A 13,240-nucleotide genomic window follows, 5' to 3' on the forward strand; every position below is an offset into this window, starting at 1 on the left:
GGGTATCCTCTATGTATTCTGGTAACACATTTTGAAGAAACTCAAGATACCATGTCCCAGTAAGACAGTTATCTAAAACACAACTGGACTGATGAGTTGGTCATCAATAAAACACACCACACATTGACTGAGAAACATCATTGAAAATTCGTTTCCACACTAGCACGCACATTTTCATATACCCATACACAAGACTGGTGCCTGTAGATTCCATTGCAGGTAAATGTTGACTCATCAGTGAACAGAATACATGGAATTAATCGCTCTTTGGCAAATATCCATTGACAGTTATTGTAGATGTTGTACACTTTGCAGATGAAAGGGATGCAGACCATGCTCCAGTACTGTGTGTATCACTTCTTTTTGTGGAATACCAAGTTTGGCAGCAATTCTTCTAGAGCTAGTTGTACAGTTGTGCTCCACTACTTGAAGAATGTTCTCAACTTCATTACGAGTTTGTTGTACGGGATGTTCAGAGACAATATTTATGCTAGGAAGTGTCCCAAACTCATGCAATCTGAAACACTGTACTATCTGGCACTCTGCAATTCAGAAATTGTTGTTGGTATTCTCCCATAGCAGCTCTCGAATTCATACTGGACGATCCATAGACAAACACCCTGTCAGCATACTTTGCATATGGAGTGTAGCCATGTATGGAAGTGAAACATGGACGATAAATAGTTTGGACAAGAAGAGAATAGAAGCTTTCGAAATGTGGTGCTACAGAAGAATGCTAAAGATTAGATGGGTAGATCACATAACTAATGAGGAGGTATTGAATAGGATTGGCATTTTCACGACATAAAACTGTCTTCGTTCTCCACATGACATCAGTGTAGTACCGTGCACTACGACAAACACTGTTGGACTGAGACTTGAAGTAAACAACTGTACCATGCTCAAGTGAACTGCGTACTAACACGGTTTGTAAGGACGACGCTACACAATTCCCATTTCTAGTTGTTTTCATTGGTTTATGTGGAAACGGTTAAGAAAAGAGCATATGTGTATTAGGAGCTTTTTGTTCGCCCTGTATAAAATTTGGAGATAATCTGTCACGTTATACACATCGTTCCTGTCAGCTTCTTGTAAAACTTAGTTCATTTTTTATTGTTTTCCACAATAACAGTAACAATCTTCAAAAGTTTAGCACTCTTAATGTCTCATTTTACATTTTTATTAGGTATAACCTATTTTAGACAGTGTATTTAAGACAATAGCCTCCAGACCAGCAGGATGCAAGCACTTGCTATATCCAGCCATCCTGATTTAAATATTATGTGATTTTTTGAAATCACTTCAGCCAAGTCCATGGCAATTACTAGTTATCTCCCTGCAAACAAGTGTATATATATGACTTCAATTAACATTCTTGCTACCAATGAAAACTTCCTGGCTTATTAAAACTGTGTGTCACCTCGTGAGTTACCCTAGTGTAATGCATGACCCACCATCACAGCATTACTTCTGCCAATACCTCATTCCTACTGCTAAACTTGACATAAGTTCCCTTGCAAATCTTGCCAGACTATCACTCCTAGAAGAAAGGATACTACAGAGACATGGCTGAACAACAGCCTGGAAGATTGTTTCGAGAATAAATTTTCACTCTGCTGTGGAGTGTGCTAATTTTAAATGTCATGACAGATTAAAACTGTGGAAACAATCTTCCAACCTGTGGCTAAGCCAGTCCTATAAGGTGTGCGGAACAACTTCTTTGAAGATTAGGAGTTTGGAGATAAGGTACTGGCAGTAGTGAAGCTATGAGGGTGGGTCGTCAGTTGTGCTTGGATAGCTCAGACAGTAGAGCAATTACCTGCAGAAGGCAACGCTCCCAAGTTCATTTCCCAGACCGGCACAAGCAGGAAACATGAAAAATCATTCTGGATGTTGAGAGGTTGATCCCAGCCACTGCTAAAATTTGAAATAAAAACCTTCAGCAATGGTGGCCAAATATTTCCAGTATTAGGAGTCGCCATTCTGTCAGTGGTCTTGTTGCAGGGTGTGGAGGAGGGGGACAGGCACTCACAACACACTGTTTCCTGTAGTATGGGAAACTGCCTCTAAAGGTGGAAGATTTCTCAATGATCAGCAATATAAGGGTGTAGAAGACAATGGAATACATTGCATCATAGTTACATAGTGTAAATCCACAGGACATGTGACCTGTAATTGAAATAGTCTCGTGATGACCATCTCACCAGTGGCAAAAGTTAACCGATTAGACCCCCTTCAGTGTCTCCAGGTGGTTAATGTCAAGGGGAAGCGACCTTGAGAAAAAGATTGAATAACTAACAAAAGGGTATTATTGTCAGAGTCTGAGTGTGGAATGTAAGGAATTTGAAAATGGTAGGCAAGCTAGAAAATTTGAAAAGAGAAATTCAAAGGCTCAATCTAGATACAGTGGAGATTAGTATAGTGAAAAGGAAAGAATATGATTTCAGATGAAATAAATATTGAGTAATATCAACAGCAGCAGAAAATGATATAACAAGAGTAGGACTCGTTAGGAATATGTGGGTATGGTAGAGAGTGAGTTGCTGGAAACAGTTCATTGATGTGCTTATTCTCATCAGAATCAACAGCAAGCACCAACAACAACTGTCAGTTATACAGGATTGTTATGACTAAATCTTTGCTACTTGAGCCAATGTAGAACAGAATACTATTTATCATATGGGCACCTAGCTTTTTATGAATGCTGTTCTGAGCACTGCAGAATTGTTATTAATGTTAGTGTCATGATTTGCTATTGGGTGGCAGTACTGGTGTTGCGACTTAGGGTTGCAACCCAAGCATCAATGTGCATTATAGGGAAACATGGAAGTGTCCGATCCTACCCGTCTGCTTTGACCCATGACTGCACAAATATGGCGGAAACTACCATAAACCACAATTCCAATATGGCGCACATAAAGTCGGTACGTACACGTTATAAGGACGAAAATACATCGAAAAACAAACACACACAAACACACACACACACACACACACACACACACACACACACACACACACACTTTCCACAAAAAGCTTAATGAGACTAACGGGACAAGGGCGGATAATGGGGTGTTTTTGGGTGGGGCAAACTAAATATAAACAAATTTAGACACCCACCCCCATACAAAACCACATAAAACAACGAGAAAACCGACTTCACGAAACTGCCCAAATACCACTAAACACAATATCATCTGTAATCGGACACTTCCCTTCACCTATATAGCTCAACAGCAGCTCCCGATCCCATAAATTAGGATCCAACAATTCCCTTGGCCTATATAGCTCAAAAACATCTCCCGATACCAATATCAACATACACAACCACACATTGGTTTCGAACACTTCACTTGACCTGCGCACTGTTAATTTTATCTGTCATATCCATTTCTGAACAAAAACAACAATCGATTAATTTTACTAAAATTACCACACGATGTACAGTGAACAACACTAAATTAACCTTAACACAAAATCTTTAATTCACTGAAACGAATTCCACTACAAACACAGCCGACACACTAACAATTCTAGATAATGAGCAAAAGCAAACTGAGCCCATTACACCACACAAACGAAAATCCTGAACATACCACCAGAAACCATAACACAACGACATCTACAAACACGCCACACTCACAAACCAAACTCTGCGCTGTCTTGAGGTCATGGGTCAAAGCCGACGCGTGGGATCGGACGCTTCTGTCGACCCCTTTATAGTTGCAGTTGATCACTGTGGGTCTAGATATGGTGAGTAGAGCCTTAATCATAAAGGTACTTTCTGAAAACAGCACAAATAGTGCTGCTGCTCTTTGCAAATATCGACTCATTAAAGGAATATGGAGAGGTCCTCCTTCCGCCCCGTGGTTGAAGAAAGTGGTTCAGAAGTTTGAAATGACTGGCGATTTGAGAATTGCTCTTGGGAGAGGCAGATGGCCAATTTACCACAAATTGTTGAAGAAGTTACTGTGAATACTAGACACAATGTGTGATCTTTGAGCAGTGATGAGCTGTGTCATGAGAACTGAAATTCTGTTGTATGCAGTTTGAAAAGTGCTGTGAACAGTTGTGAAATTGTATCTCTGGTCTGGTTCTAAGCTGTTGTGGATGCAGATAGTTGTCCCATTCAGCATGGTTTGTAAACTTGGTACACAATTAAGTGTGGAAGTTAAAATTTGTTTCTTTCAGTGGTTTATTTATTATTTGTCTTCCGTGTGCGGTGTTTCAACAAAGTTTCATTGTCTTATAACAACTTGTTTTTCATGGCCCCTCTCAGTATGATAACTTGTCTTTCATGGCCCCTCTCAGTTGTGAAAGTTTAATTGTAACCACCCTGTACGTGTCAACATCATAAAACATGACACAGTACATAGACATTATGAGAACACTGAATGAGTGTCTCTGTGTGTAAAGGGAGATGAAAGTCAATTGTGAGGAATTGGAAGGAATAACAGGTAGTTATGGGAGAATATGGGCTTGGTAGTAAGGTGACAAAGACTATCCAAACTGAGTTTCTGTGGTTACCCTAAGTTGTTTAAGGCAAATGCTTTGATAGTTTTTTTAGGATACTTCGGATTTCCATTTCCAAATCAAACTTGTACTAAATCTCTGATGACATCTTTTACGGGACATATAGTTCAAGAGACCTTTGGAGAAAAGAGAACCACTTGTATGAATATCAAGAGCTCAGATGGAACCCCAGTTCTGAGCAAAGAAGGGAAAGCAGAAAGGTGGAAGGAGTATATAGAGGGTCTATATAAGGGCGATGTACTTGAGGCCAATATTATGGAAGAGGATGTAGATGAAGATGAAATGGGAGATATGATAACTGCGTGAAGAGTTTGACAGAGCACTGAAAGACCTCAGTTGAAAAAAAAAGGCACCAGCAGTAGACAACATTCCATTAGAACTACTGACAGCCTTGGGAAAGCCAGTCCAGACAAAACTCTACCATCTGGTGAGCAAGATGTATGAGACTGGCGAAATACCATCAGACTTTAAGAAGAATATAATTATTCCAATCCCAAAGAAAGCAGGTGTTAACAGTTGTGAAATTATGGAACTATCAGTTTAATAAGCCACAGCTGCAAAATACTAACGCAAATTCTTTACAGATGAATGGAAAAACTGGTAGAAGCGGACCTCGGGGAAGATCAGTTTGGATTCCATAGAAATATTGGAACACGTGAGGCAATACTGACCTTAAGATTTACCTTAGAAGAAAGATTAGGGAAAGGCAAACCTACATTCCTAGCATTTGTAGACTTAGTATTGGAGAAAGCTTTTGAGGAGTAGAAGAAAAGGTTACAGGAGAATATGGGCTTGGGACAAGGAATGAAAGAGGAGAAAGACTAATTGAGTTCTGTAACAAGTTTCAGCTAGTAATAGCAAATACCCTTTTCAAGAATCACAAGAGGAGGAGGTATACTTGGAAAAGGCCGGGAGATACGGGAAGATTTCAATTAGATTACATCATGGTCAGACAGAGATTCCAAAATCAGATACTGGATTGTAAGGCATATCCAGGAGCAGATATAGACTCAGATCACAATATAGTAGTGATGAAGAGTAGGCTGAAGTTTCTGACATTAGTCAGGAAGAATCAATACGCTAAGAAGTGGGATACGGAAGTTTTAAGGAATGACGAGATACGTTTGAAGTTCTCTAACGCTATAGATACAGCAATAAGGAATAGTGCAGTAGGCAACACAGTTGAAGAGAAATGGACGTCTCTAAAAAGGGCCATCACAGAAGTTGGGAAGGAAAACATAGGTACAAAGAAGGTAGCTGTGAAGAAACCATGAGTAACAGAAGAAATACTTCAGTTGATTGATGAAAGGAGGAAGTACAAACATGTTCCGGGAAAATCAGGGATACAGAAATACAAGTCGCTTTGGAATGAAATAAATAGGAAGTGCAGGGAAGCTAAGACGAAATGGCTGCAGGAAAAATGTGAAGACATCGAAAAAGATATGATTGTCGGAAGGACAGACTCAGCATATAGGAAAGTCAAAACAACCTTTGGTGACATTAAAAGCAACGATGGTAACATTAAGAGTGCAATGGGAATTCCACTGTTAAATGCAGAGGAGAGAAGTAAAATGAAATGAAATGAAATGGAATGATCATATAAAGTTGATCGTCGGTAAAGCAGATGCCAGACTGAGATTCATTGGAAGAATCCTAAGGAAATGCAATCCGACAACAAAGGAAGTAGGTTACAGTACGCTTGTTCGCCCAATGCTTGAATACTGCTCAGCAGTGTGGGATCCGCACCAGGTAGGGTTGATAGAAGAGATAGAGAAGATCCAACGAAGAGCAGCGCGCTTCGTTACAGGATCATTTAGTAATTGCGAAAGCGTTACGGAGATGATAGATAAACTCCAGTGGAAGACTCTGCAGGAGAGACGCTCAGTAGCTCGGTACGGGCTTTTGTTGAAGTTTCGAGAACATACCTTCACCGAAGAGTCAAGCAGTATATTGCTCCCTCCTACGTATATCTCGCGAAGAGACCATGAGGATAAAATCAGAGAGATTAGAGCCCACAGAGAAGCATACCGACAGTCCTTCTTTCCACGTACAATACGAGACTGGAATAGAAGGGAGAACCGATAGAGGTACTCAGGGTACCCTCCGCCACACACCGTCAGGTGGCTTGCGGAGTACGGATGTAGATGTAGATGTAGATGTAGAGAGCAGATAGGTGGAAAGAATACATTGAAAGCCTCTATGAGGGTGAAGATTTGTCTGATGTGATAGAAGAAGAAACACGAGTCGATTTAGAAGAGATAGGGGATTCAGTATTAGACTTGGAATTTAAGAGCTTTGGAGGACTTACGGTCAAATAAGGCAGAAGGGATAGATAACATTCCATCAGAATTTCTAAAATCATTAGAGGAAGTGGCAACAAAATGACTATTCACGTTGGTGTGTAGAATATATGAATCTGGCGACATAACATCTTACTTTTGGAAAAGCATCATCCACACAATTCCAAAGACGGCAAGAGCTGACAAGTGCGAGATTTATCGTACAATCAGCTTAACAGCTCATGCATCGAAGCTGCTTACAAGAATAATATACAGAAGAATGGAAAAGTAAATTGAGAATGCGCTAGGTGACGTCCAGTTTGGCTTTAGGAAAAGTAAAGGCACGAGAGAGGCAATTCTGACGTTACGGCTAATAGTGGAAGCAAGGCTAAAGAAAAATCAAGATACGTTCATAGGATTTGTCGACCTGGTAAAAGCGTTCGACAATATAAAATGGTGCAAGCTATTAAAGATTCTGAAAAAAGTAGGGGTAAGCTATAGGGAGAGACAGGTCATATACAATATGTACAACAACCAAGAGGGAATCATAAGAGTGGACGATCAAGAACGAAGTGCTTGTATTAAGAAGGGAGTAAGACAAGGCTGTAGCCTTTCGCCCCTACTCTTCAATCTGTACATCGAGGAAGCAATGATGGAAATAAAAGAAAGGTTCAGGAGTGGAATTAAAATACAAGGTGAAAGGATATCAATGATACGATTCGCTGGAGTGAAAGTGAAGAAGAATTAAATGATCTGCTGAACGGAATGAACAGTCTAATGAGTACACAGTATTGTTAGAGAGTAAATCGGAGAAAGACGAAGGTAATGAGAAGTAGTAGAAATGAGAAGAGCGAGAAACTTATCAGGATTGATGGTCACGAAGTCAATGAAGTTGAGGAATTCTGCTACCTAGGCAGTAAAATAACCAATGATGGACGGAGCAAGGAGAACATCAAAAGCAGACTCGCTATGGCAAAAAAGGCATTTCTGGCCAAGAGAAGTCTACTAATATCAAATACCGGCCTTAATTTGAGGAAGAAATTTCTGAGGATGTACGTCTGGAGTAATGAAACATGGACTGTGGGAATACCGAAACAGAAGAGAATCAAAGCATTTGAGAGGTGGTGCTATAGACAAATGTTGAAAATTAGGTGGACTGATAAGGTAAGGAATAAATAAAAACTTTGAGGTTCGCCAATGACATTGTAATTCTGTCAGAGACAGCAAAGGACTTGGAAGAGCAGTTGAACGGAATGGACAGTGTCTTGAAAGGATGATATAAGATGATCACCAACAAAAGCAAAATGATGATAATGGAATGTAGTTGAATTAAGTCTGGTGATGCTAAGGGAATTAGATTAGGAAATGAGACACTTAAAGTAGTAAACGAGTTTTGCTACTTGGGGAGCAAAATAACTGATGATGGTCAAAGTAGAGAGGATATAAAATGTAGACTGGCAATGGCAGGGAAAGTGTTTCTGAAGAAGAGGAATTTGTTAACATCTAGTATAGATTTAAGTGTCAGGAAGTCGTTTCTGAAAGTATTTGTATGGAGCGTAGCCATGTATGGAAGTGAAATGTGGATGATAAATAGTTTGGACAAGAAGAGATTAGAAGCTTTTGAAGTGTAGTGCTACAGAAGAATGCTAAAGATTAGATGGGTAGATCACATAACTAATGAGAAGGTATTGAATAGGATTGGGAAGTATAGCAATTTGTGGCACAACTTGACTAGAAGACGGGGTTCGGTTGGTTGAACATGTTCTGAGGCATCAAGGGATCACGAATTTAGTATTGGAGGGCTGCGTGGAGGGTAAAAATCGTAGAGGGAGACCAAGAGTTGAATACACTAAGCAGATTCAGAAGGATGTAAGTTGCAGTAGATACTGGGAGATGAAGCAGCTTGCACAGGATAGAGTAGCATGGAGAGCTGCATCAAACCAGTCTCAGGATTGAAGACCACAACAACAACATAGTTCAATCTTTCTTTATTTTCTAATTACCGATGTGTTTTGATGCCATGAGCTCACTGAACCTTCAGATCTGCATTCCCAATTTACTGGAATGATTTCTGCCATGAAGGGAACCCTCCTCACCGTGGAATGCCTCCTGTTGTTATAGCTTTAGTAGCATTTTTTCTTTCTTAAATCCGAGGTGCTCTTGTCTCTAGTGCGGGTTAATCTTGGCTCCTGAACTGTTTTTAAGCAAGTGAAGTAAAATTTTTGAAGTGAGAGATAGTAATGCAGATTTAGACATAAATTGATCTGCAGTGTCACACAAGCAGCCCAGTGTCTGTCAAGTGTTTGTTGTAACATTCTAACACAATACAGACGTAATCAGATGGTGCATTATCGTATTGAAGGCATAGGACACCTGTTAAGTGCTGTAAGCAAAGAGAAGCAGGTGACGGTATGGGGATGCCTGTGTTATATGCCAGTGAGATATGATAGGCATATTGGTGGACCCAGTTCATCCTGTGTAAATAACCATCACATGAAAATACCTCCACCATTTTTTCAAATGATGTGCTATTAGCAAATGTTATGTATGGCCTAATGTGGTTTTCAGTGTCCTCACACACTGCCATCAGCGTGTGCAAACATGTACCATCCTCATCAGTCAAAGATCAGGTGTCCAATGGCAGTGTTCCTGATTTGTGCTGGTCTGTGTACTGTGATGGGCAGTGAGCATATGTACTATCCACACAATCCAAACTTGACACTCAGCACAATGGCTAGTGAGAGCGACCATAAAGGGTTCTGCCACTTACGGTCACTCACATCAGCCACAGTATTAAGCGTCAGTTTGTACTCTTGAGAATATTATACATGTAAGGTAGAGGCTTCTGTACCTCATAGTTAGGATGTGCTCATGGATGGTGAGACTGCTGCCTAATTTTTGTCTAATATTTAATTGGTCAGAAATTTGCTGCACTATCTGCTGTTACAAACTGTAATAGTCAGCTAGAATTCCTGTCAACAAAACATTGTTGCCCACAGTAGTTGACTCCAGTGCCAGATACTTCTTCCAAATTGAGTTGCTGAAGTTAAATCACCTATGAGAGAATGTCCCAAAAATCCATGTGGTCTAGCCTCATTCAGTTTACTTAAGGTTAGGTGTCATACCAATAGTGTACCCTACTGTCAAGCTGATTGGAAGTGCAAAGTCTAGCAACATTCTAATTTTGTAGCATGCTGAAGTATTCCATTAACTGCGCCCACAAATTACTCTCCAGTATTGATTAATGTAATGTAGATGCTAGAAAAAGCTACTGCCAGATTTGAAATAGGGCTAAGTATATATTGCCAAATAATTTTTAAATTATTTTCCGGGAAAAATACCAATAACATTTGATTTTTTAAAATTGTGATTCTTAGCCTAGTTGTGTATGTAATGTGAGTTTTAATTGTCACTTTTTGCCTATAAATATGGAAAAAGGTAGTAATTTTGATTGTTTGACAGTATCTTCCTTTTGATAAAGGTTGGTAAAAAGTTTGGGAGGACAAGGAAAGGATACACAATTGGATTTCCAAACTGTGCTTCACCAGGACATCAACTGTAACAACAATGAACTTCAGGTTATGCGAAGATGTATTGAACAGAGGATAGAAGAGTTGAAGCAAGGTATGATATAGTTCTTGAGGAAAAAATACACTTGTACCTTCCAGAATGAGATTTTCACTCTACAGCAGAGTGTGTGCTGATATCAAACTTCCTGACAGGTTAAAACTGTGTGCTGAATTGAGACTCAAACTCAAGACCGAGTTTGAGTCTTGGTCCAGCACACAGTTTTAATCTGCTAGGAAGTTTCACATTTGTAGCTATTGTAAAGTGTCAGTATTGCACAAAGTGGCAATGACATAAGTTTTTAGTGCAACCCACATTACTTTTCTTAGCAGTAACAAATACTTATTTTTTTGTGTGTTAGTAGTGCTCACAAATAGGTAATGAAGTAACTGTATTGTTGCTCTGAAATTAATTTTAACATAAATTTCTTTAATTTTATTTCATACAATTGTATAGACAGTTGTCTAGTTAGCAAACTATGCTTTTTGTTGGATTAAACCTCATGTTTTATTGTTTATCAGACTATAACCTCATGGAGTGTAATGAAATTCTTCACCTTTCATTAACATAACAACCATACTACTTACTAAAATGTGAGGGGATATGCAGTGATACTACATACACACACCATAGCATTTTGGGAGAAGTAGGCAGGAAAATGGGTCACTGATGTCTGAAACAAAAAGCAAGAAAGATATGGGCTTTCTGATCTAATAATGCTACATTTACTCTAATCAATTCAGTAGGCAATTGTGCTAGCCTAGTAATAAGTTGGATTTGTTAGACTGAAAGTAAAACTATACATTACAAATACCACAAACTGGATAAACCTTTCAGAGCCAGTGGCTCCTTCTTCTGGCAAAAGGGTTGAAGGGGAAGGAACTGGAGAGCTTTAGGAAAAGGGGTAGAGTTCATAAGTCGCCCAGAACATTGGACCAGGGGTGGTTCACCAGATGGAATGAAAATGAAAGCTTTCCTTCTCATCCCATCCAGTATGTATCTCTTGACCTGGCGTTCTGGGTGACTTTTCCAAACTCTACCCCTTTTCTGAAACTTTCCAGTTCCTTCCCCTTCACCCCCTCTTCCTTCCCCTTCACCCCCTCTTCCTTCCCCTTCACCCCCTCTTCCTTCCCCTTCACCCCCTCTTCCTTCCCCTTCACCCCCTCTTCCTTCCCCTTCACCCCCTCTTCCTTCCCCTTCACCCCCTCTTCCTTCCCCTTCACCCCCTCTTCCTTCCCCTTCACCCCCTCTTCCTTCCCCTTCACCCCCTCTTCCTTCGCCTTCACCCCCTCTTCCTTCGCCTTCACCCCCTCTTCCTTCGCCTTCACCCCCTCTTCCTTCGCCTTCACCCCCTCTTCCTTCGCCTTCACCCCCTCTTCCTTCGCCTTCACCCCCTCTTCCTTCGCCTTCACCCCCTCTTCCTTCGCCTTCACCCCCTCTTCCTTCGCCTTCACCCCCTCTTCCTTCGCCTTCACCCCCTCTTCCTTCGCCTTCACCCCCTCTTCCTTCGCCTTCACCCCCTCTTCCTTCGCCTTCACCCCCTCTTCCTTCGCCTTCACCCCCTCTTCCTTCGCCTTCACCCCCTCTTCCTTCGCCTTCACCCCCTCTTGCTTTCCCTTCACCCCTTCTGCCAGGAGGAGGAACCATTGGCTTTACTTGCATAAGTAAAATTTTTCATACGTGTGTTCTCGTGCCACCAATTTGCGAGTATCTTTTTATCCATTCAATTACATTGAATTGTTAAAAATTATTTTCATTGTTCCAAACTGAACAAAGTACCAGAAGGTCAGGCATACTCTTGTGTGGTATATTGGTCAGGCAGTGATTAAATTCAGTACAGTGTGTTATGGAACCTTAAAAAGCAGAAAAAAATCACTCTTGCTAGCTGCTTTCAAAAAATTTGATTTACTATGACTTCACCTTCATCCATTAGTCTGATTTTGTCATATATTGTAGACCATTTGTCATAATGTAACTCTCATCTATTGCATAGGATACACTAAATACATGGTAAATTGATTGAGTTGGATCTTGGAATTACCTCATCCTGCAGGAGGTGACAATGTACTAGCTTTCTTATCCAGACTGCACCTCACAGATGCCTTATACTTTTGTTGGCCTGCAGAACTACCGTATTTACTCGAATCTAAGCCGCACTTTTTTCCGGTTTTTGTAATCCAAAAAACTACCTGTGGCTAAGAATAAAGTGCAAAGTAAGTGGAAGTGAGGTGTCGCCACAACCAACTTCTGCCGTCAAATATATGTCGTGCTACACAGGTATGCTTTGCAGGCACAAAGATAAATACTGGCGCCAAAACCTCTGCATCGGTAAATAAATGAAAAGGTAGAAGAATTATGCCATGTATTCTTTCGTGTTTGCTGCTATTTCATTTAAATCCTGTCTGCCTAATAAACTACGAAACTAGAACAGCAAACGTGGACGAATATACATATCATGTCATGTTTATATTCGTATTATTCTTATGCTGAATAGTGATAGTCAGAATCTAAGCATGGCAACTGACTTAGATTTTTAAATCTAAGATGACCCTAATTTCTGTGCAGAATGTAATGTACTAAAGAGTCGTCTGCAAAGATTTTCAAACGGAGAAAATTTTTCTCTAAACACTCGTTCAGAACATCTTCTATCATACGCAGTCTATTATTTGGTTCTTGTTGATCATTATCAAAGAAAGAAGCAGTATAAGTAACAACAAATAGTAGACTCGCGCCATTGTTTTGCTTATTAGACAATTCCTTTCCTTTTTTTTTTTTTAATTGTAAGCTGTACTAGCGCGTACAAAAGCAAGCCATGCCGCTAGCAGCGACAGGTCGTAAACACGCGTTATCTGGATGTAACA

At 40.2% G+C, this 13,240-nt stretch overlaps 1 protein-coding gene across 2 annotated transcripts in view; it reads left to right on the top strand.

Moving 5' to 3' along the window:
* LOC126281293 (uncharacterized) overlaps positions 1-13,240 on the top strand; it is a 153,267-nt gene that overhangs the window by 6,057 nt on the left and 133,970 nt on the right. The window contains exon 2 of one of the 2 annotated variants that reach the window (XM_049980120.1): positions 10,294-10,436. In XM_049980120.1, the coding sequence (XP_049836077.1) occupies positions 10,294-10,436 (143 nt within the window). Of the gene's footprint in view, positions 1-10,274; positions 10,437-13,240 lie in introns of both variants that reach the window. The other variant, XM_049980121.1, reaches the window with a different exon arrangement.

Source organism: Schistocerca gregaria, chromosome 7, assembly GCF_023897955.1.
Source record: "Schistocerca gregaria isolate iqSchGreg1 chromosome 7, iqSchGreg1.2, whole genome shotgun sequence".
Classification (NCBI taxonomy): domain Eukaryota; kingdom Metazoa; phylum Arthropoda; class Insecta; order Orthoptera; family Acrididae; genus Schistocerca; species Schistocerca gregaria.